The sequence below is a fragment of the Scyliorhinus canicula genome, chromosome 26 (assembly GCF_902713615.1).
Source record: "Scyliorhinus canicula chromosome 26, sScyCan1.1, whole genome shotgun sequence".
In the NCBI taxonomy this organism is placed as follows: Eukaryota; Metazoa; Chordata; class Chondrichthyes; order Carcharhiniformes; family Scyliorhinidae; genus Scyliorhinus; species Scyliorhinus canicula.
Genome location: NC_052171.1, coordinates 9,248,675 through 9,270,916, shown reverse-complemented (window position 1 = coordinate 9,270,916; position 22,242 = coordinate 9,248,675). Strand labels below are relative to the sequence as shown.

Genomic DNA, 22,242 nt, shown 5'->3' with positions numbered 1-22,242 from the left:
CTCTTGAGAACTTTCCCTTCAACTGAGCAACTTGCTATTTTACCTGTGCAGAGACGCTGAAGTAAAAACAAAAGTACGTCTATTATGAGGAAAAAATGGTGAGCTATCTTTGAGTACGTGCTTTGAAGGAATGAACAGCTTAAAAGATCAATTTTTAAGCCTCTCCAAACTTCTTTGACTCCAACAAAAGATACGGCCTCTCTTTCCTCTTGAGAAGGGTGGTCAATCCTTTAAATCGTTTTGTTTTTAAAACAAGAGTTTCTGGAGCTCCTGCACGGCAGCTAATTTGCTCGATTTTCCTGATTTTCTAACATGCCACTGTACATATTCAGACAGCATGTTTCTGTCGTCCTTGCCGCAGATTTCGAGAATAATTGACACTGAAAAGCTTGGGTGAATCAGGCTGGTGAGGGTCTTAAAAACTTCTTCATACCATTTTGGCTAATTGGAGAAACGTAAGCTGGTCCTTTTATTTGAAAGAACAATGGTTTAAATAATTGTTGCTTCATCCAGGCACTAGCTATACAATGCTGGAGCTGGGTTAAATAACTTGGTCGCTCGCGCAATCGTTCTGCGTGTTCAAAGGCCGTAAATCACAGTTTTCGAGATTTAAAAAAAAGTTTGTGTTAGTGGTTACCTTTTAGAAGTGCCTTCACTTCACATTTTTCAGTTATACAGTATCCTGAAGCCCCCTATATTGTGTTTAATTCAGTCCAAGAGTAATCATTCGCAGTTTCTTATAAATGTGCTTTACAATGGATAGTTGAAAGCTGCTTGAGTCCACAAAAGCCTTTATCGTGTTTAAGCTTCTGTAAGGTCACTCCAGTGGAAAGCCATATGCTAACAGCCCTATTTGGTGCGCGAGGGGTGGAGAAACTGTAGTTTGGGTAGATTTCTCAGACAATTTCATTTCTCCCTTGTTAGTCAAATTTAAAGTTTCTAATTCATTTCTTTCCCCAATTAAGGGGCAATTTAGCGTGTCCAATCCATCCATCCTGCACATCTTTGGGTCGTGGGAGTGAGACCCACGCAGACACGGGGAGAATGTGCAAGCTCCACACTGACAGTGACCCGGGGCCGGGATCGAACCTGGGTCCTCGGTGCTGTGAGGCAGCAGTGCTAACCACTGCGCCACCTGTCGCCTCTGCCTGTGTAATATTTTTTAAAATATAAATTTAGAGTATCCAATTCTTTTTTTTTTCCAATTTAGCATGGCAATCCGCCTATCCTGCACATTTATTTTTGGGGTGTGGGGGTAGGACCCACTCAGACATGGGGAGAGCCTGTGTAATATTTAAAGCACTTTAAAACATTTTTAGAATACCCAATTCTTTTTTTTTCCCAACTAAGGGGCAATTTAGCGTGGCCAGTTCGCCTACCCTGCACATCTTTTTGGGTTGTGGGGTTGAGACCCACGCAGACACTGGGAAAATGTGTAAACTCCACACAGAAAGTGACCCGGGGCCGGGATCGAACCCGGGTCCTTGGCGCCGTGAGGCAGCAGTGCTAACCACTGTGCCACTCTTGCCTGTGTAATATTTTATAGTGGGGCTCAAATATTTTTTCAACTAGAATCAAGCATTGCAGTGCTCTTCAATTCTTTGATTTGTCCTGCTCGATAAAACTTTGAAACTCAGCAACTGCCGAAATATACAGGAGTTTGTCACTGGCTGTAGACTGTGCAAAGGATTTGTGTTGGGCGCTGAGTTCAATATATCAGAGGCGTATTATCTGTGGGTTTACTCCTCCAGGTAACTTAAAAGTCTACGTCAGAAGGCTGGATAGTTTGGTGTGTTTGAAGAGTTTGGAATTCAAAGTGAAACTCTTGGGACCTGGACTAGTAGCACGAAAGATAAATTCTCCTGTTGGGTTGTTCAGGATCCAAATGCAGTGGGTTGGTGTGGTCTTCATGTAGCTCCCAGTGGGCCCAGATTCACAGTGAGTTGCTTTTGAATCTCACATACAGAACCTAGAGTAGGGAATTAACTATCGCATTTCAAATGTAGACTTTTGAACTCCAGCTATTTAGGCTGAGACATCTGCCCTCTCTGATGGACATCGAAGACCCCAGGGTATTTTTCTATTTCGAAGAAGAGGCTTTCCCCCAGTGTTCTGGATAATATTTGTCCCTGATACGGCATCACTATCATAGGTGGTTTTCACATGGGGGAGGCGGTGGCGTAGTGGTATTGTCACTGGACTAGTAACCAGAGACCCAGACTAATGTTCTGGAGATCCAGGTTCAAATCCCACCACCGCAGATGGTAAAATCTGAATTCAATAAAGATCTGGAATTAAAAGTCTAATTATGAAATGAAATGAAACTGTCGATTGTCGTTAAACTCCATCTGGTTGGCTAATGTCTTTTCGGGAAGGAAATCTGCCGTCCTTAACCAGTCTGGCCTACATTTGACCCACAGCGATGTGGTTGACTTTTAACTGCTCCCTCAAGGGCAATTAGGGATGGGCAATAAATCCCATTGCCCATGTCCCATGAATAAAAAAAAAAATTACTTCCTTGCTGTTTGTGGACCCTGCTTTGAGCAAATCGGCCGCTGCATTTTGCGAGGTAACAACAGCGGTTATATTTCAAGGGAAAAAAAACATTTTGGGGACGTCCTAATGTTCTTCAGGTGGCAAGTAGGTGTTGGCAAAGCATATTCTGCTGGTTAGCCTTGCTGAACCTCCCCATGACCACTAATGGTGGCCCAATCACCGAGGGACGACCAATGGCGTGTTCCGATGTAGAGGGGTCAACTTTCCATGCGTGTGTTACCTTTTTTTTGTGCAAAATCGTAGCTAGCTGTTGTGAGCAGTGTGTGGCGTGGAATCTCGACAACTTTCCAGAAACTGGAATTGAGTCCGTTTGGAAAGGTAAAAATTCTCTTGCCCTCGTTTTAAGCAGCAGGAGTCAATATTTGACACGAATCTACATTAGTTTCAAAGTGCCACGAAAGCTGCGACCGTGTTGCGTCAGGAACAATTAAGAAAGTTTCTTGAGGTGTATGTAAAGTCTGCACAGAATCGTTAATTGATCTCCACAAATTACTTAGCTTTTGATTTATTTTTTCGCCTTTTAAATAACATTCTCCTTGTTTAATGTAACTCTATACCTGTTACTTTGCTGTACTCTTCTAAACCTTTTTGTTTTCAAGTTTTCTGTGCAGGTAAGTACAATATAGTTCATTTTCATTGATACTCTAAAGGTTTTAACATGTTGCGTAGACTGTGCCAGCTGGGTTCACCAATTCCTTATGTTTCTTGGGCAATTTCTCTTTTTTTCTTTAAGGAAGCAACCAAACGTTGCCTTATATATAGTTGGTGACAGGCTAGAATGCCACTTTCTGTGAGACCCACTGACTCTTCATAGAATCATGAAAACTGACAGCAGAGAAGGAGGCCATTTGGCCCCCTCTGGTCTGCTAGCTCTTTGAAAGAGTAGTCATGCTTAATGCAGCACCTCCATGTGTCGTTAGCGACCCTGGAAGTTCTTCAACCTGGAGCGCTTGTCCAATTTCCTTTTTAAAGTTATTGAAGGAACCCGCATTTGCCATCTTTCCAGGTAGAGCATTTCAGGGCTCCAGAACGGATTGAAAGATTTCTCATTTGCCCTTTTGATCTTTTCCAATGATTTTTAATCCCGGACCTCGAGTTATTGACCCACCCACCTGAGGAAATAGGCTTTCCCTGTTTACTCCAATAAAACCTGACCGTAAACCTCCATTACGCCACCTCCAAACCCAACATCTTCTCTTCCTCCCTGGTAAAACTCCTGTTTCGAAGACTACTCTCATCTTTTCTGAAGTGTGGGACACGTCCATAAAATGGCGGCTGAGACCCAACCAGTTATTTATCAAGTTCGTAGTCTAATAATTTTGCTTTTGTATTATTATCCTTTGTTTTTAACCCTAAATAGCTCATCCAGTTCTTTCATCGGCATATTAATTTGGATGTAAGGTGCTTTTTGTTTTGTTACTGACCGGATCAACTTTGTAGAGTTCTACCTTGACACTGAGGACATTCTTCGCTGTGTTGTGTGGTATGATTGCCATGCGAAGTGGGATAGATTCGGAATAGATCTAGCAGCTCAAAATTGGGCGTTCATCTACTGGGCATTGGCAGCAGCTGAATTGTATGCCACTACTATTTAACCTCACGGCCTGACATATCCCATAACTTACTGTTACTACCTGGATGTTATGAGCAGCGTCATCTAAAATGGCGGGGCTGACCAATCTTGTGTGAATGCAGTACATAAGGACTAGGAGTAGGCCATCTGGCACTTCGAACCTGCTCTGCCATTCAATGAGATCATGGCTAAGCTTTTGTGGACTCAGCTCCACTTTCACGCACGAACACCATAACTCTTTATTCCTTTACAGAGCTACAAACATGCTCAACAGCGGAAGCCGTGTGCTGTGGTTAAAGCTGAGCAATCACACAAACAATGCATCGAACCCAACTGACACAACTTCCTGCAGAACTGCCGCATCCAGTCAGAATAATCTTTATTGTCACAAGTAGGCTTACATTGAAGTTACCGTGCAAATCCCCCAGTCGCCACATTCCGGCGCCTGTTCGGGTACACTGAGGGAGAATCCAGAACGTCCAATTCACCTAACAGCACGTGATTCGGGACTTGTGGGAGGAAACCGGAGCACCCGGAGGAAACCCACGCAGACATGGGTAGAACGTGCAGACTCCACACAGACAGTCACACAGACAAGGCGGGAATCGAACCTGGGACCCTGGCGCTGTGAGGCAGCAGTGCTAACCACTGTGGTACCATGCCGCCCATGAATAGTGGTGGACAATTAAAAGGAGGTTCCATGATTAATTCCATTCTCATAAAGGCAGAGAGTAGCACCTAAATGCAAAAGACAAGACTGTAGTGCTTGCGACTCTCGTTTCAACCAAGTGAATGATCCATCCTGGCCTGCCCCTGAAGTCCCAGCAACATAGAATCCAGCCTTCGGCTTAGATTCACTGCACGTGACATCCGAGAAATGATTGAGGAGAACAAGGCTCTCTAATCTGGTGTCATTCCAGCTATATTGATGAAGACTTGTGCTCCAGGACTAGCTGTGCCTGTAGCCAAGCTGTTCCAGTACACTTGCACGACGAGCATATACCCGACATGCGAGAAAATGGACCAGGCATGTCTTGTTCATACAAAGCAGGGCAAATTCAACGCTGCCAATCATTAGCAAAGAGATAGACGGTGCCATTGAGAGTTCCATCAAGGTGGTACTTATTCAGCAAGAACCTGCTCACCAGTGATCAACTTAGCTTCCAGCTGCGTCATTCACCTCTAGACCTCATGGTCCAACCATGGACAAAAGAGCTGAATTCTAAGAGGTGTGGTGAGAATGGTTGCCCTTGATATCGAGGCAGCATCATGGAGCCCTCGCAAAGTTAAATTTGATAGCAACTTAACATTTATCATTGGGAAAATGCTGCAATGTTTGATGTTTAGAAAATTCAAAATACAATCAAACTGAGTCAGTTGGTTTTATGCGAGGGAAAGTTTGTTTGACAAACTTATTAGACTTCTTTGGGGATGTAATGAGCAGTGTGGATAAAGGGGGACCGGTAGATGTCATGTATTTGCATTACCAAAGACATTCAATAAGATGATGTTCGGGGTGATATATTAACGTGAATGGGGGATTGGTTAGCTAACAGAGAGTTGGGACAAATGGGTCACTTTCAGCTTGACAAACTGTAACTAGTAGGGTGCTACAGGGATCAGCATCAGGCCCTCAATTATTTACATCCTATGTTAAAGTCACCATAAGCTCTCCTTTGAGGGGCTGTTTTAACCTGAGGATCATCACACCTCAGGTGAGGGGCAAGGTTGAGAAGAGGAGGCCTCAGCCGGTACGGGAATTGAACCCACGCTGTTGGCCTCTCTGTGCTTCACCGTCCAGCCAACTGAGCTAAATCGGCCCCCGATAATATTCTATATGAATGACTTATTTAAATTTCGAGTACCCAATTATTTTTTCCCCAATTAAGGGGCAATTTAGCATGGCCAATCCACCTACCTTCATACCTTTGAGTTGTGGGGGTGAGACCCACGCAAACACAGGGAGAATGTGCAAACTTCACACGGACAGTGACCCGGGGCTGGTATCGAACCCGGGTCCTCGGCGCCGTGTGGCAGCAGTGCTAACCGCTGTGCCATCGTGCCCCAAACACCACCACTTCCCTGTCATTGATCCAGTTACGTCTCTTCACCGCCCATCTTCCTCTTAATTTCATGGACTTCCATCTTAATGTGGTACTGCGTTGCTACTGCATTTCTTTTTGCGGTTCCAGAAGCTTCGCAGCCTTCTCTTTATTTTGTGTCAACTGCCACTTCAACCCCGGGATGGCCACAAGTTGATTTGCTGCAAAAGAGAATGGTTGTCATTTTGAAGGAGGGATAGTTCTGAAGATGAGAGTCTGTGCTATAGAACATACAGTGCAGAAGGAGGCCATTCGGTTCTGTGGAAAAGTTGTAGCTTATTGATGCTTATTAATGTGATACTAGTGGGCGGCACAGTGGTTAGCACTGTTGCCTCACGGCGCTGAGGACCCGGGTTCAATCCCAGCCACGGGTCATTGACCGTGTGGAGTTTGCACATTCTCCCTGTGTCTGCGTGGGTCTCACCCCCACAACCCAAACATGTGCCGGATAGGCGGATTGGCCACGCTAAATTGCCCCTCAATTAGAAAAAAAAAATTGGTTACTCTAAAATTTTTTTAAAAAGTGAAATTAGCTTCTGGAACAGCATTACGGTCTTAGGTTCAAGACGAGCATGTTATCATGTCAAATCTTCATCCGTTCAGTTTGTGGCAGTGTCATGGATTTATGTTTCTGTTTGTTAACCTACATGGATGTGGCCCGGAAGCGAACCCTCTTCTTGCGGCAACCAGGCTTGCTGGTAAAGTTGCTGCTGGTTAGGTTTAATGCCCTCTTGATTGGCTTGTTAAGCGTTGGCTTCTGATGCAAATGGATTGTGATGCAGGGCATCCGGGTAGTATGCAAACTTTGCACAACCTGTTTCCGAATGGAGGCTTCTGTCTGTTGTGCATCGTCACTGTGAGTACCACACCTTGTGCCTGCGGGTGTGGAGCTCGGAGCGGTGTCCCTCAGCTTGTAGCAGTGGAGTGTAGGGCGTGGCCTTCTGCTGAAAGAAGTCGCTGATACCCAGGCCACTCTCTTCCTAAACTCACCAGGCTGTGTCGGTGGGCGGCAAACGGAAATGATCTCTTTACTGATGCATTCGGAAGTCCCCCGGGCTCTTGCGAGTTGGATTGAGAGGCGTTGCAGATCAGGCAGCCACCTCTTGCTTAGGGACTGTGCAGCGTTGGCAATCTGCCGGGAGAATTGTGAAAAGATGCATTCTGTGCATAAAAGAATTGCGCATGTTGCAACGCAATTGCTGCTTCGCAACCTTTATAATAACCTTTATGTGTGTCATAAGTAGGCTTATATTAACACTACAATGAAGTTACTGTGAAAATCCCCTCGTCACCACATTCCGGCGCCTGTTCAGGTACACAGAGGAAGAATTCAGAATGTCCAATTCACCCGACAAGCACGTCTTTCGGTACTTGAGGGAGGAAACCAGAGCACCCGGAGGAAACCCACGCAGACACGGGGAGAACGTGCAGACTCCGCACAGACAGTGACCCAAGCCAGGAATCGAACTTGCAACCCTGGTGCTGTGAATCAACAGTGCTAATAGCCACTGTGCTACTGTGCCGCCCGTCGTTCGAAGATATGTGCGCGGTGGTACTTTTTCTTGGTTGAGAGATGGGGATAAATCCGATCTATGTGATCCGACAAAAAGAAGGCAGGTTTTGACTGCTTTTGGGGTTGGAAGCGATGGGAGCAGTGGAGACACAGTACTCCTCCCAGAATAAGCAGCACGCGTCCTCACAGTTGGTGTCCTCGACTCTTGATCCACATACAGAGTTGGCATTTCACGTGGTGATCTCAAATGAAACGTGAACTCCCAAATCCTTTTTTTTAAAAACAAATACAGACGCATGTCACATGTTGACCAAAGCCTTCACGCCCAAAGGTTTAAAAGAAAAACTCTTTATTCATCCTCGCAGTAGAATCCTTTTGAAAGTGTGTTGACAGGATTACTTTTGAATTAACAAATTGCCTGAGAAACATTTTAAACCAAACGATCCACATAATTGGCAATAAGTGGGGAAAGGAAAATTCGCCACAGTTCAGTTACAATCAGTTGCAAATAATAGGGCTCTGGTTATTTTACAGAATGTCTGAAGAATGGACAGGATTTCCATGGCTAACTGCAAGGGACTGTCACAATGGATAATCGTTCTCTCAGTTGTAGATTTCTTATTTCCTTTTGTCTTTGTATACAGATATAATTGTTTGTTTCCCCCCTTCTCTCTATTTAAAAAAAAAATAGTTCTCGATCAATTCTTTGGTCTGATCTAGATCCGATCCTAGCCTGTATATAATGCACTTTTCGTATGTTGATGCTAGTCTGCGTAGTTCTGTTAACGCTTTTGGAAGTACAGTGTCTTGTTAGTGTTTTCACTTTCTCTGAATATTTGCAACCGTTTCTGAAAATCTCAATTTCTCAAAATTTACAGCTGCCCACAGTCCAAAAAGGGGGTAACGAATTGACCCTACCGAGAAACTAAAAGAATTATTAACAGGCGATGTATGCCTTTTAATTCCTATTTTTTATTTTTCTAGTTTTTTTTTTCTATTTCATATACTGTATTTTTAAGAATAGGTAGAAAACATGTTGGCGACAAGGACTAAGTAATGTGCATGGTTAAGGAAAGCCATTTGGTTAATCTTTGCAATCTGCAATGTTTTTCTTCCTTTTCGATTCGGCCTGGTGATTCTCTCAACTCTGAATAGCTGCTTTGACCATGCCTAGCAGACGTTTTACTTTTTCTTTTTAAATGAATGAACTTACAAACTATTTGAATAGCTTGATAACAAAAAGAAAACAAAATTCTGTAAGAGCGTTAGCTAGCTCAGCGACAGTTTGCATGTTTGCCACTTAAAGTTAACAATGCTGTAAAAAAAAAAGTAATTAGCAAATCGAGATGTAGCAGATGAAGGCGTGTAGCACGTTTTGTAGTGGAGAGGGAGAAAAGTGCTTGGTAGAATACGGCACTCTTGCAATAAGCGGTCCCTTTATCGAAGGTGAGACGTGATGAGTTGACGATAATAAGCAAGCAGTGTGTGTGCGTGTGTGTGTGTGTGTCGTTCCTGTTTTTTTATTCTCTATAGTAGGCGTACTCCAGCCAGGAGCCCTGTTTATTCATTGTGTTTCACCCATTTGTGTTTACAGCGATGCTAGAGTGGTCAAAGATTTGGCAACAGGGAAATCCAAAGGGTATGGCTTTGTGTCCTTCTACAACAAATGGGTAAGTGTGGACGTTTCCTGCTGGGTAGGTTACGGCCCAGCGATGTGGGCGGTCGCTTTGTCAGCTAGGAAATCCCAAGTGAAAAAAAAATGAAAATCGCTTATTGTCACGAGTAGGCTTCAATGAAGTTACTGTGAAAAGCCCCCTAGTCGCCACATTCCGGCGCCTGTCCGGGGAGGCTGGTATGGGAATCGAACCGTCCTGCTGGCCTGCTTGGTCTGCTTTAAAAGCCAGCGATTTAGCCTGGTGAGCTAAACCAGCCCCTAAGTGTTCAATTTGTCTGAGAGCCACACACAAACTACTGTGAATACCACATTGTTGCAGTGATACCTTGAATACGCCCTCGCCCCCCCCTCATCTGCCACACCCAACATTCTGTCTTTTGTCCTTTCTCGATACTCATCTGGGGCTCCATCTTTGGCAGCAGTCTTTTTTAAAATAGATTTAAAGTACCCAATTCTTTTTTTTTTTTGTTACAATTTTGCGTGGCCAATCCACCTACCCTGCACATCTTTGGGTTCATAAGATACCCAAGCAGAATGAGGCCATTCGGCCCATCGGGTCTGCTCCGCCATTCTATCATGGCTGAGATGTTCCTCATCTGCTACCTACAATGTTACAGACCAAGAGCTGGATTGCGAAATCAGCCAGAGCATCTCCTCCCTAGAACACGTGACTTAGGAGTGAGAGTTGGGAATTTAGCCTCCTGAGCCTAACAGGCTCAATGTGATCATGGCTGATCCCATCCTGGCCTCAACTCCACCAGCCTGCCCATTCTCCATAACCCTACAACCCATTACCAATTAAAAATCTGTCTAATTTCTCCTTAAATTTACCCACTGTCCCAGCATCCACCGCACTCTGGGGTAGCGAATTCCACACATTCACAACCCTTTGGGAGAAGTAGTTTTTCCTCAAATCTGTTTTAAATTTGCTACCTCTTATTCTAAGATTATGACCTCTCGTTTTAGAATGCCCACAAGAGAAAGCACGGTAACACGGTAGTTAGCACAGTTCCTTCACAGCTAAAGGGTCCCAGGTTCGATTCCCGGCTTGGGTCACTTCTGTGTGGAGTCTGCACGTTCTCCCCGTGTCTGCGTGGGTTTCTTCCGGGGTGCTCCGGTTTCCTCCCACAGTCCAAAGATGTGCAGGTTAGGTGGATTGGCCAAGCGAAATTGCTTTGGCGTCCAAACATTAGGTGGGGTTACTGGGTTATGTGGACAGGTTGGAAATGTGGGCTTAAGTGGGGTGCTCTTGCCAAGGACTGGCGATGGGCCGAATGGCATCCTTCACCGTAAATTCTATGATTAGCTCCACGTCTACTTTATCCGTACCTTTTATCATCTTGTATATCTCAATTTGATCTCCCCACATTCTTCTAAACTCTAGCGAGCATAGGCCTAAACTGTTCAATCTCTCCTCAACCGACAAACTCCTCATCTCTGAAATCAATCCAGTGAGCCCACACAGACGTAGGGACAATGTCAGACTCCACGCGGTTAGTGACCTGGGGCTGGGATCGAACTCGGGTTCTCGGCGCCGTGAAGCAGCAGTGCTAACCATTACGCCACCGTGCCGCCCAACATTGGCAGAGTCTTTAGCAGTTGTAGACCGACACTTTTGGATGCCCTGCCTAAATATTTGACGCCCTTTATCAAAAGTCTTAATTTAAAACCTTGAGCTTGTTCTCGGTTATCCCTCTTGCCATAGCCACTGCCCAATTCTGCACTCTTTCAACTTGGCGAAGCACTTTGGGATTTGTATTGCAGTGAGGATGTTGTTTGGAGCAGCACGGTGCTCCACAGTGTTACTTCACCGCTCCAGGGTCCCAGGTTCGATTCCCGGCTCGGGTCACTGTCTGTGTGGAGTCTGCACGTTCTCCCCGTGTCTGCGTGCGTTTCCTCCGGTTTCCCCCCACAAGTCCCGAAAGACGTGCTGTTAGGGTGAATTGGACATTCTGAATTCTCCCTCTGTGTACCCGGACAGGCGCCGGAACGTGGCAACTAGGGGCCTTTCACAGTAACTTCATTGCAGCGTTAATGCAAGCCTACTTGTGACAATAAAGATTATTATTAGTTCTTGCTGGAGATGAAGACCAGTGGCAGAATACTTCCATGCACAACAAAAGATGATTTTTCGGAGCACTGCTCCTTCCTCAGGTGAATTTTGAAACAAACCTGTTGGACTTTAACCTGGTGTTGTAAGATTTCTCACTGTGCTCACCCCAGTCCAACGCCGGCATCTCCACATCACAGCAAAAGATGGGCTGATGGGCGCTGTTGCTGAGAGTCTTTAAATAGTTGACGGTTGTTTGAGGATTGATTAGAAGTTCGTGAAGGGAGATGGAGGAATTGAGGTGGCTGACATTTTAATGAAGAGCGCCCACAGATTTTCTCTGCTGATACCTTGTTATATTGTTGACTCGTGAGCATTTTGGCTATTTCATCCGCTTACTGAACCTTTATTCCCCTTTTCAGGACGCCGAAAATGCCATTCAACAGATGGGAGGCCAGTGGCTTGGAGGAAGGCAGATCCGAACAAACTGGGCTACCCGCAAGCCTCCAGCCCCAAAGAGTACTTCAGAGCGTAAGTTCAGTCAGCAGCGTGCAGGGAGATGCCATCGCTGCCAAGAGGCGGCGTATGGCAGGCGGTTTGAAAGCTTTTGGGTTTTGCAACCCCAGAATGTGTGTAAAGCGGACGAATGGTTCGGACTGCTCGCCTCAGTCGCGAGCATCTATGCGTCTTATCCAGAAGACCAACGTGGTTTTATTGAGTCAGCCGGTGACACTTGGTGATGGAATCACGGGTTCCATCACTTCCTGGATGAAATAAGTTGCCGTGACAACATGGGTGAAATTCCACGCATCCTCCGCAACAACAAAAAAAAACGACCGTTAAAACCTTGAGCCGCCTGTATCTTTTCATTTTGTTTGATCTGTGCACCATTTCTTTCCCTTCCCTCCTTTTACTGCAGCGAGCACCAAACAGCTCTCTTATGAGGAAGTTGTCAACCAGTCCAGTCCCAGCAACTGTACTGTTTACTGCGGTGGCATAGCGGTTGGACTTACAGGTAACACTTGGCTGAAATTTGAGTTTGACCTCCACGGCTGTTGTGGGGGAGCATTATCAGCATGATCATACGTCTGCCAGTCCTTCATCCACCCACTTAATTGGTCCTGTTCCCTTGGCATGCTCTTGATCACCTTTATGCGCGTTAGTTAGCACCAACAGCACATTTCAGTACACCTCTTGAAACTCCTGGAATAAAGTGCCAATTTTTAGAACATAGAACATAGAACAGTACAGCACAGAACAGGCCCTTCAGCCCTCAATGTTGTGCCGAGCCATGATCACCCTACTCAAACCCACGAATCCACCCTATACCCATAACCCAACAACCCCCCCCCTTAACCTTACTTTTATTAGGACACTACGGGCAATTTAGCATGGCCAATCCACCTAACCCGCACATCTTTGGACTGTGGGAGGAAACCGGAGCACCCGGAGGAAACCCACGCACACAGGGGGAAGACGTGCAGACTCCGCACAGACAGTGACCCAGTCGGGAATCGAACCTGGGACCCTGGAGCTGTGAAGCATTTATGCTAACCACCATGCTACCCTGCTGCCCCAATTTTTAAAAATTATTTCCCGTGATGTGGGCATCGCTGGCTGGGCCCAGCATTTGTTGCCCATCCCTAATTGCCCCTAGAGCAGGCGGTGGTGAGCCGCCGCTTTGAACTGCTGCAGTCCGTGTGGTGTCGGTACACCCAGGGTTCTATTGGTGAGGGAGTTCCAGGATTTCTGACCCAGGGACAGTGAAGGAACAGAGGCATATTTCCAAATTGGGGCAGCGATGGCTCAGAGGGGAACTTACAGGCGGTGGTATTCCTTGTATTGGAAAGGAAGCGTCAGCGGTCAGCATCAGATATTCCCAAACAGGTGACATCGCATAAAACTGTCCCTGCTCAATAGTGCGCCACAGAATCTAACTGAGAGCAGCTACTGCTGCGTGTGAAGTTCTATTATTGACATCACAAAAGGGCGGCACAGGTAGCACAGTGGTTAGCACTGTTGCTTCACAACGGCAGGGACCTGGCTTCGATTCCTGGCTTGGGTCACTGTCTGTGGGGAGTCTGCACGCTCTCCCCCGTGTCTGCGTGGGTTTCCTCCGGGTGCTCCGGTTTCCTCCCACAAGTCCCAAAAGATGTGCTTGTTCGGTGAATTGGACATTCTGAATTCTCCCTCTGTGTACCCGAACAGGCGCCGGAATGTGGCGACGAGGGGATTTTCACAGTAACTTCATTGCAGTGTTAATGTAAGCCTGCTTGCGACGCCAATAAAGATTAGTATATAAATACCATTTTGATACAAATAAGCAGTCTTCTGGAGATAGCCCAGGTTGCCCATGCTCAATGGGACTGTCCAAACTCACTAGGTGATGGGGTCTGTTAAAGGAAGCAAATATAGAAAGCGTGCAGCCAGTAAGTTTGAGCTGTCGGTTCAAACTCGAGGTAAGGGCTATTGCCCAGCAAAGTAAAACCCTGATCTTGAAGCTCATCTACCTTTAGCGTGGCCTACCTCCTTGACAGTATGGCGAGGGTTTTTGATGTGCATTAATTAATCTATTGCTGAAGTGTTGGTTGAGTATGACATATAAAATGAACATTTGTCTTCTTCAGAGCAACTCATGCGCCAGACGTTTTCCCCCTTTGGACAGATCATGGAGATCAGAGTGTTTCCTGAGAAAGGATATTCGTTTGTACGGTAGGTTTCAGCCCGTGAATCATGAGCATTTGGAATCGATTTTCAATTTCCCCGAGAGCCAATGGCTGGTGAAGAGAGCAGGCATGCATATTGCTTGTCGTCAAGCCTCTCAGAATCTTCCCAAAACACTGGTAAAAGCAAATTACTTTGAATTGCAGTCTCTGTTGTAGGCAACCATACAGCAGTGAAACCAGTCAACTTATTTTTAAATGCTGTTTGAGGGAGAAATATTGGCCAGGGCACAACGCTGCTCGGTCCTCTTGGTTCCATGGGATGTTTATTGCCATTTCTTCAGTGGCAGGATCGGACGGGGTCAGCATGGATTTATAATGGAAATTGTGCTTCGCAAATCTATTTGAATTCCTTGACGATGTAACGAGTAGAGTTGATGAGGGAGAATATTTGGACTTTCAAAAGGCTTTCGACAAAATCCCGCTTACGAGATTAGCATGTAAAAATGAAAGCTTATGGAACTTGGGGGCGGGGGGGGGCGTATTGACATGGATAAAAGAACTGGTTGGCAGACAGGAAACAAAGAGGAGGGATTAACGGGTCTGTTCTAAATTGGCAAGCAATGACTAGTGGGGTTTCGGTGCTAGGACCAGAGCTATTTACAATATATATTAATGGTTTGGATGAGGGAATAAAATGTAAGAGCTCAAAATTTGCAGATGACGCAAAGCTGGGTTGGAGGGTGAGCTGTGAGGAGGATGCAGGGATCCCTCAGTGTGATTTGGACAGGCTGAGTGAGTGGGCACATGAATGGCAGATGCTGTGTAATTTAGATAAATGCGAGGTTATCCACTTTGGTAGCAAAAAACGAGTGGCCATAAATTAGGAGAGGGGAGTGTGCAATGAGACCTGGGTGTCATACACCAGTCACTGAAGGTAGGCAAGCAGGTGCAGCAGGCGGTAAAGAAGGCAAATAGTATGTTAGACATAGAACAGTACAGCATAGAACAGGCCCTTCGGCCCTCGATGTTGTGCCGAGCAATGATCACCCTACTCAAACCCACGTATCCACCCTATACCCGTAACCCAACAACCCCCCCTTAACCTTACTTTTTAGGACACTACGGGCAATTTATCACTGCCAATCCACCTAACCCGCACATCTTTGGACTGTGGTAGGAAACCGGAGCACCCGGAGGAAACCCATGCACACAGGGGGAGGACGTGCAGACTCCGCACAGACTGACCTAGCCGGGAACCGAACCTGGGACCCTGGAGCTGTGAAGCATTTATGCTAACCACCATGCTACCGTGCTGCCCTAAATGTTGGCCTTCATTGCGAGAGGATTCGAGTACAGGAGCAGGGATTACTTGCTGCAATTGTACAGGGCCTTGGTGAGGCCACACCTGGAGTATTGGGTGCAGTTTTGGTCTCCTTATCTGAGGAAGGATGTTCTTGCTCTCGAGGGAGGGCAGCGAAGGTTTACCAGGCTGATTCCTGGGATGGCGGGACTGATGTACGAGGAGAGATTGAGTCGGTGAGAATTGTATTCGCTGGAGTTCAGAAGAATGAGAGGGGGATCCTGTAGAAAGCTAGAAATTTATAACAGGACCAGACAGGGTAGATGTTCCTGATGGCGGGTGTGTCCAGAGCCAGGGGTCACTGTCTGAGGATACGGGGTAGACCATTTAGAACAGAGATGGGGAGAAATTTCTTCACCCAGAGAGTGACGAGCCTGTGGAATTCATCACCACAGGAAGTAGTTGAGGTCAAAACGTTGCATGTTTTCAAGAAGCAGTTAGATATAGCACTCGGGACGAAGGGGATCAAAGAATATGGGGGGAAAGCGGGATTAGGCTATTGAGTTGGATAATTAACCATGATCATCATCAATGGCAGAGCAGGCTTGAAGGGCCGAATGGCCTCCTCCTGCTTCTATTTTCTAGCGTCCTTGAATGTGCTGTTGGCTCCCAGATCCATATCCATCTGGCCAGAACCACATATTTGAAAGTCCCCCCCCCCCAAAACCCCCACCACAGGCTGCTCGCCAACCATCTACTCCATCCTCTTCCTGGCAACTGCTTGAAACTGAACCAGATTGTTACCAAATTTAGTGTCGTTCTTGAACCCACCCCACTGAGATGAGCTTCTGCCTCCGTAGTCCTGCCAAGACTGCCTATTTCCCCAAACCGTAATCAGCAGGAACCAAAGTTAGTCCATTCGGCCCCTCGAGCCTGCTCTGCCATTCAATAAGACTATGGGGGATTTAATTGTGGTCTTCACTCCACTTGTGTACCACCGCCTGATTCCACATGGGCCCCAGCTGATGAAAGCCCTAGTCCGTGCTTTTGTTACCTCCAGACTTGACTATGTTTCTGGCCAGCCTCAAATCGTCCACCCTCTGTAACCTCGAGGTCGTCCAAGTGCCCTGGTTCGCACCAAGTGCCCTTCGTCCTTCATCCCTGTGTTTACTGACTCCCGGGAAGCGCCCTTGTTTTCAAATCCCATTCACGGCCTCACCTGAGGGCTGGTTTAGCTCAGTGGGCTAAACAGCTGGATTGTAAGGCAGAACAAGGCCAGCAGCGGGGGTTCAATTCCCGTACCGGCCTTCCCGAACAGGTGCCGGAATGTGGCGACTCGGGGCTTTTCACAATAACTTCATTGAAGCCTACTTGTGACAATAAGTGATTATTATTAACACACAGCCTGAGGTGTGAGAGGCACAGTTTTCCTCAACCACTTTAAACTTGCAGTCCAGAATATTATTATTATCTCTCCCCATCTCTGTAATCTCTGACAGTGCTGGGACATCTGCGTACCTCCAGTTATAGCCTTTTAGTTGATCCACCATTGGCAGCCATACCTTCAGCCCTCGGGATTCTAGCCCTTTGCTCAAACTTGTGATCATCTGCCGTACGATTGTCTTCAGTCTCTTGATTGTCTAATGATAACGGTCCTGTGAAGCACTTTAAAATGTTTCTCCTGAGTTGAAGGCACTTCATAAGGAAGTCTTTCTGTGAATGTTGTCCGTTTAACAAAAATTTCTTTTTATGGAACAGGTGTGGTACCGATTTTGGACGGTTTGTTGCATTTTGATTCCATTGGATGACAAATCTATTTCGGCCAATATTATTTCCAATTAAGGGGCAATTTAGCGTGGCCAATCCACCTACCCTGCACATCTTTGGGTTGTGGGGGTGAGACCCACGCAGACACGGGGAGAATGTGCAAACTCCACACGGACAATGGCCCGGGGCTGGGATCGAACCTGGGTCCTCGGCGCCGTGAAGCGGCAGTGTTAACCACTGCGCAACCGTGCCGCCCTTGGGGTTTTGTCAATGGAACTAAAGAGCGTCACTTAATTCCGGCACTTAACTTTAGAGCCTTCGAGGGCAGCACGGTAGCGCAGTGGTTAGCACTGAGCGGTCTGCATCTGTTCTGCAGAGTTCATTTTGAGCCGTTTGAAGTGGTGATCTCTCAGATGTGGCATTCAGAACATTATATTCATAGTTCCAGTCAATAACCTCAGCGAATGACTTGCGTGCCAATTAAATGCACGTGTCGCAAAATTAATTGATCGCTCAGACTGAGCATTGACTGTATCCAAACATGTCTTTTGCGTAGTGGTCAGCACTGTTGCATCACGGCACTAGGGACCCGAGTTCGATTCCGGCCTCGGTCACTGTCTGTGCCCCCCGTGACTGCGTGGGTTTCCTCCTGGTGCTCCGCTTTCCTCCCACAGTCCAAAGATGTGCAGGTTAGGTGGATTGGCCGTGATAAATTGCCCTTAGCTGAAGTGGGGTTACTGGTTTACGGGGATAGGGAGGGGGGTTGGGGGGGGGGAGTAATGGTGGCCTTCCCGTCTCTTTGCTTGAAGAGCTTGTTGAGGAAGTTGTTGTGCTTCAGGAGAAACTGCCAGGAATGCCAGTGGTTGGCAGTCGCTGATTAACTAAAATCGATGAGAGATGAGGCACTGCTAACTAAGCACAAAGTGGATTGTATATTTGTTCAACGTGTGTTGTCCAACGCTGGGATGCCTCTGACCAACTTTTACCAGCAAGTTTGTGCTTTGAGGAACCTCCACATGTAGTGGTGATAGAGACAGGTTGCTTCATATCCTTTACAAAGTACCTGTTTGAGCACTTGGCACGTCATAACATCTAAGGCTATGGGCCAAGTGCTGGTAAACGGGATTAGGTGGGCATGTCAGGTTGTTTTTCATGCGTTGGTGCAGATTCGCTGGGTCGAAGGGCCTCTTCTGCTCTGCATTATTCTGTTATTCTACACGTTGGACTTTCCAGGATCTCTTGTGAAAGACAAAATTAAACTCGGAATAATTGAGCGAGGGTGACAATTTTACTGGGGCCCAGGAGAGAAGCAGTGATTGGCCATAAAGCAGAACAAAGCCTCACAGCGCCGAGGACCCAGGTTCGATCCCGGCTCTGGGTCGCTGTTTAGCACAGGGCTTAATCGCTGGCTTTGAAAGCAGACCAAGCAGGCCAGCAGCACGGTTCGATTCCCGTAACAGCCTCCCCGAATAGGCGCCGGAATGTGGCGACTAGGGGCTTTTCACAGTAACTTCATTTGAAGTCTACTCGTGACAATAAGCAATTTTCATTTCATTTCATTTCATTTCGCTGTCCGTGTGGAGTTTGCACATTCTCCCCGTGTCTGCGTGGCTCTCACCCCCACAACTCAAAGATGTGCAGGGTAGGTGACTAAATTGTCCCTTAATTGGAAAATAAAATTGGGCACTCAATAAAAAAAACAATAAGCTTCAGAAAATGATAAAAAACTGGTCAGACACCCAATGCCGGGCAGTTATCTGTCAGCCCAATATAAAATCTGTTTTCAGCCACTTGTCGGAGTTTTATGAGTCTGCAGTCCCGGGTCACACGTCCTGGCAGTATCATGCTCACTGACTCAATGATCTGTCTTAGCTGTAGCGGGGAAGGTGGCATAAGGCGATCTTGCTCTGTGACTGAGAATTTTTGTTTTGGGTTTTGTGTTTCTTAGATTTTCATCGCACGAAAGTGCTGCACACGCTATTGTGTCAGTCAACGGAACCACCATAGAAGGACACATTGTCAAATGCTACTGGGGGAAAGAAACGCCTGACGGAATGAGTCAATTTCAGCAGGTGAGTTGAAGTCCCATTTTTATTTGACTTAAGTTTAAGTACGGTGAAGCAACTGGGTGACTGGCGAAGCCTCGATTTTTCCGCAGAACGTCACGCGGCCAGCTTTTGTGTTTTGTGAAGATCCGCCCATTTGGGTATACTTGCAATTTGAGAGACAATAATTAGACGCTTTTGTCCCAGTTGTTCTAATTGATGCAAGATGGCGACGAGACCTTTTTTTTGGGGGGTAGCGCCGCTTTATTGGACCGTGCCGGCCATCTTGCTCAGCGGTCAGTGCGTTATTCCACAGAGCACTGACCGATTGAACTGGCCACTTTAGTCACGCAGTCAACTCAATAAACCGCCCCTCACGATTTGAACAGCGGGAAACTTCATTTTAATTGTTCAACTGACCTGGGAGGAAATAAGTCTGAAAATGAAACTTAGTGTTGGAACATCATTGCCTGATTTAATTGTGGAACATATAGGAGTAATACTGGGCATGAGATCTGAGTAGCATAATTGCTGTGATAATAGTTTTAATTGTTTTATGCGATGTCGCTAGCAAGGCTAGCATTGTCACCAAGTGCCCTTGAGAAAGATGGTGGCGGTAAGCTGCCTTCCTGAACCACTAGGGACCATTTGTAGCTTTTAGGTCAATTGAGTGGCCATATCAGATGATAAGTAGGAGTCGGCCATATTGCTGTGGCTCTGGATTCGCATGTAGGCCAGACGGGGTAAGGATGGTAGATTTCCTCCCTTCTGGGACATTAGTGAACCAGATGGGGTTTTTTTGCGGGGGTGGGGGGCAATCGGTGATCGATTCATGGCACAAAAACTAAAACCAGATTTGAATTCCAGTTTTTTTCCCGTACATTTAGAGTACCCAATTTTTATCCAATTAAGGGGCAATTTAGAGTGGCCAATCCACCTAAGCCTGCACATCGCTGGGTTGTGGGGGTGAGACCCACGCAGACACGGGGAGAATGTGCAGACGCTACACGGACATTGACCCAGAACCTGGATCGAACCCGGGTCCTTGGCGCCATGAGGTAGCAGTGCTAACCACTGCGCCACCGTGCAGCCCTGAATTCCTGTTTTGTTTAACTAATAAAATCTTTTTTAAATTCTGTCCGTTGCCTTGATGGGATTTGAACTCATATCCCCAGAGCATTAGCCTTGGCCTCTGGATTGCCATTGCCACTCTCCCCTATACATCTACAAAACATGGACTGAAATTGTTTTTTTTTTAAACTCTTCGCTGATAAATGGAGTGCAACATTTCACGGAGCTTCCCATAGTCTGAGTTGAGTGACCCACAATGCAGCACAGGAACATGCCCTTCGGCCCTCCAATCCTGTACCGGTCATGATACCAACATTTGCCAAAACCCTCAGCACTAGTGCCGTATCCCTCTATACCCATCCTATCTACGTGTTTGTCAAGGTGTCTTTTGAACGGCGTTGATGTATCTGCTTCCACAACCTCCCCTAGCAACACGTTCCAGGCACTCACCACCCTCTGTGTAAAAAAACCTGCCTCGCACATCTCCTCTAAACTTTGCCCCACGGACCTTAAACCTATGCCCCCTGGTGAGTAACCCCTCCACCCTGGGAAAGAGTGCCTGCCCATCCACTCTATCCATGCCCCTCATAACCTTGTAGCCCTTCATCAGGCCACCGAGTCAATTCAGCCTCTCCGCATAGCTAACACCCTCCAGACCAGGCAACGTCCTGGTAAACCTCCTCTGCACCCTCTCCAAAGCCCCCACATCCTTCTGGTAGTGTGGCGACCTGAATTGTGCGCAATATTCCAAGTGCGGCCGTACCAAGTTCTAGACAACTGCAGCGCGACTTGCCAGTTTTTATACTCTATGCAGACAGAAATGAATTGAATGGGGATAGTGTTCGGTGAAAAGACCCTGGTGGTTAGGATGGAGGCAGCGAGAAACTGTGGCGAATTCAGGGTTAGCTGCCGCCGCCTGTCGAATCAGGAACCGCTCTGTCGCCAAAATTCAGGCCCGCGCAGTTATATTCCAGCGCAAACTGATTTTGTTCGTTTCTCGGTCAATTCTCAGCAAATGTTGCCGTTGTGCTTCTCCTGCCTCCTCCCCCACCTAAACCCTGTTGATTGGTTTTTATTTTTCAGCCAAGTCAGATGGGCTACGCTCAGCCTTGGAGCCAGTTTGGGCAGTGGTATGGGAATACACAGCAGTTCAGCCAGTACATGCCCAATGGCTGGCAAATGCCACCCTATGGAGTTTACGGGCAAGCTTGGAACCAACAAGGATTCAGAATGGAGTAAGGCCGTACTTTTCGTTTGTTTTTACTGTATTTATTAATACGGGTTTAAAAGTCGATGTCAGGAACTGCTTTCCCATCTGCGAAAGGTTAATTAGAGCTGGCGGATGATTCATCAGTTGGCGAAAGAGGAGTAGTTTGACGTACAGCAGTGTTGGGTGTGTGTCGGTTCCTGGGACTGCTCTTGATTGTTGTAAAATCTCCCACGGGGTCAGGGCGAGGCCAGCATTTTTATTGTCCGTCCCTAATTGCCCCTGAGCAGGCGGTGGTCTTGAACCGTTGCGGTCCCTGTGGCGTAGGTAAAACTCGTGTGGCTGTTCGGGAGAGAATTCTGGGATTTTGACCAGCCACGCTGAAGGAACAGCGATCCAATTCCAAGCCTGATGGCATGTGGCTTTGTGGGGAACTTGCAGGTGGTGGTGCTCCCCACGTGTCTACTGCCCTCGTCCTTCCAGGAGGCAACGGGCGTGGGCTCGGAAGGGTTTGTGCTTCTAGCGGTGGCCCGGGCAACAGAAGAGGGCCTGACGTCTGCACAAATCAGAGCCTTGAGTTATAAAACAATGACCAAAGTGAGGAATGAACGTCCCTTCTCCCGAACACTGCCCGACATTGTGCAACATCAACGAATGCCCGCAGGGAAAAAAATACATTCCTTTTTAAGGCACATGGCGTTCAGTGTGATCGTACTG

The 22,242-nt window shown here is 46.9% G+C and overlaps 1 protein-coding gene across 4 annotated transcripts in view; it reads left to right on the top strand.

Annotated features, from left to right (window-relative positions):
• tia1 (TIA1 cytotoxic granule-associated RNA binding protein) overlaps positions 1-22,242 on the top strand; it is a 52,957-nt gene that overhangs the window by 29,390 nt on the left and 1,325 nt on the right. For all 4 annotated transcript variants that reach the window (XM_038785672.1, XM_038785670.1, XM_038785671.1 and 1 more), the window contains exons 6-11: positions 9,339-9,414; positions 11,892-12,000; positions 12,389-12,484; positions 14,097-14,181; positions 19,151-19,274; positions 21,402-21,553. In XM_038785672.1, the coding sequence (XP_038641600.1) occupies positions 9,339-9,414; positions 11,892-12,000; positions 12,389-12,484; positions 14,097-14,181; positions 19,151-19,274; positions 21,402-21,553 (642 nt within the window). The remainder of the gene's footprint in view (positions 1-9,338; positions 9,415-11,891; positions 12,001-12,388; positions 12,485-14,096; positions 14,182-19,150; positions 19,275-21,401; positions 21,554-22,242) is intronic.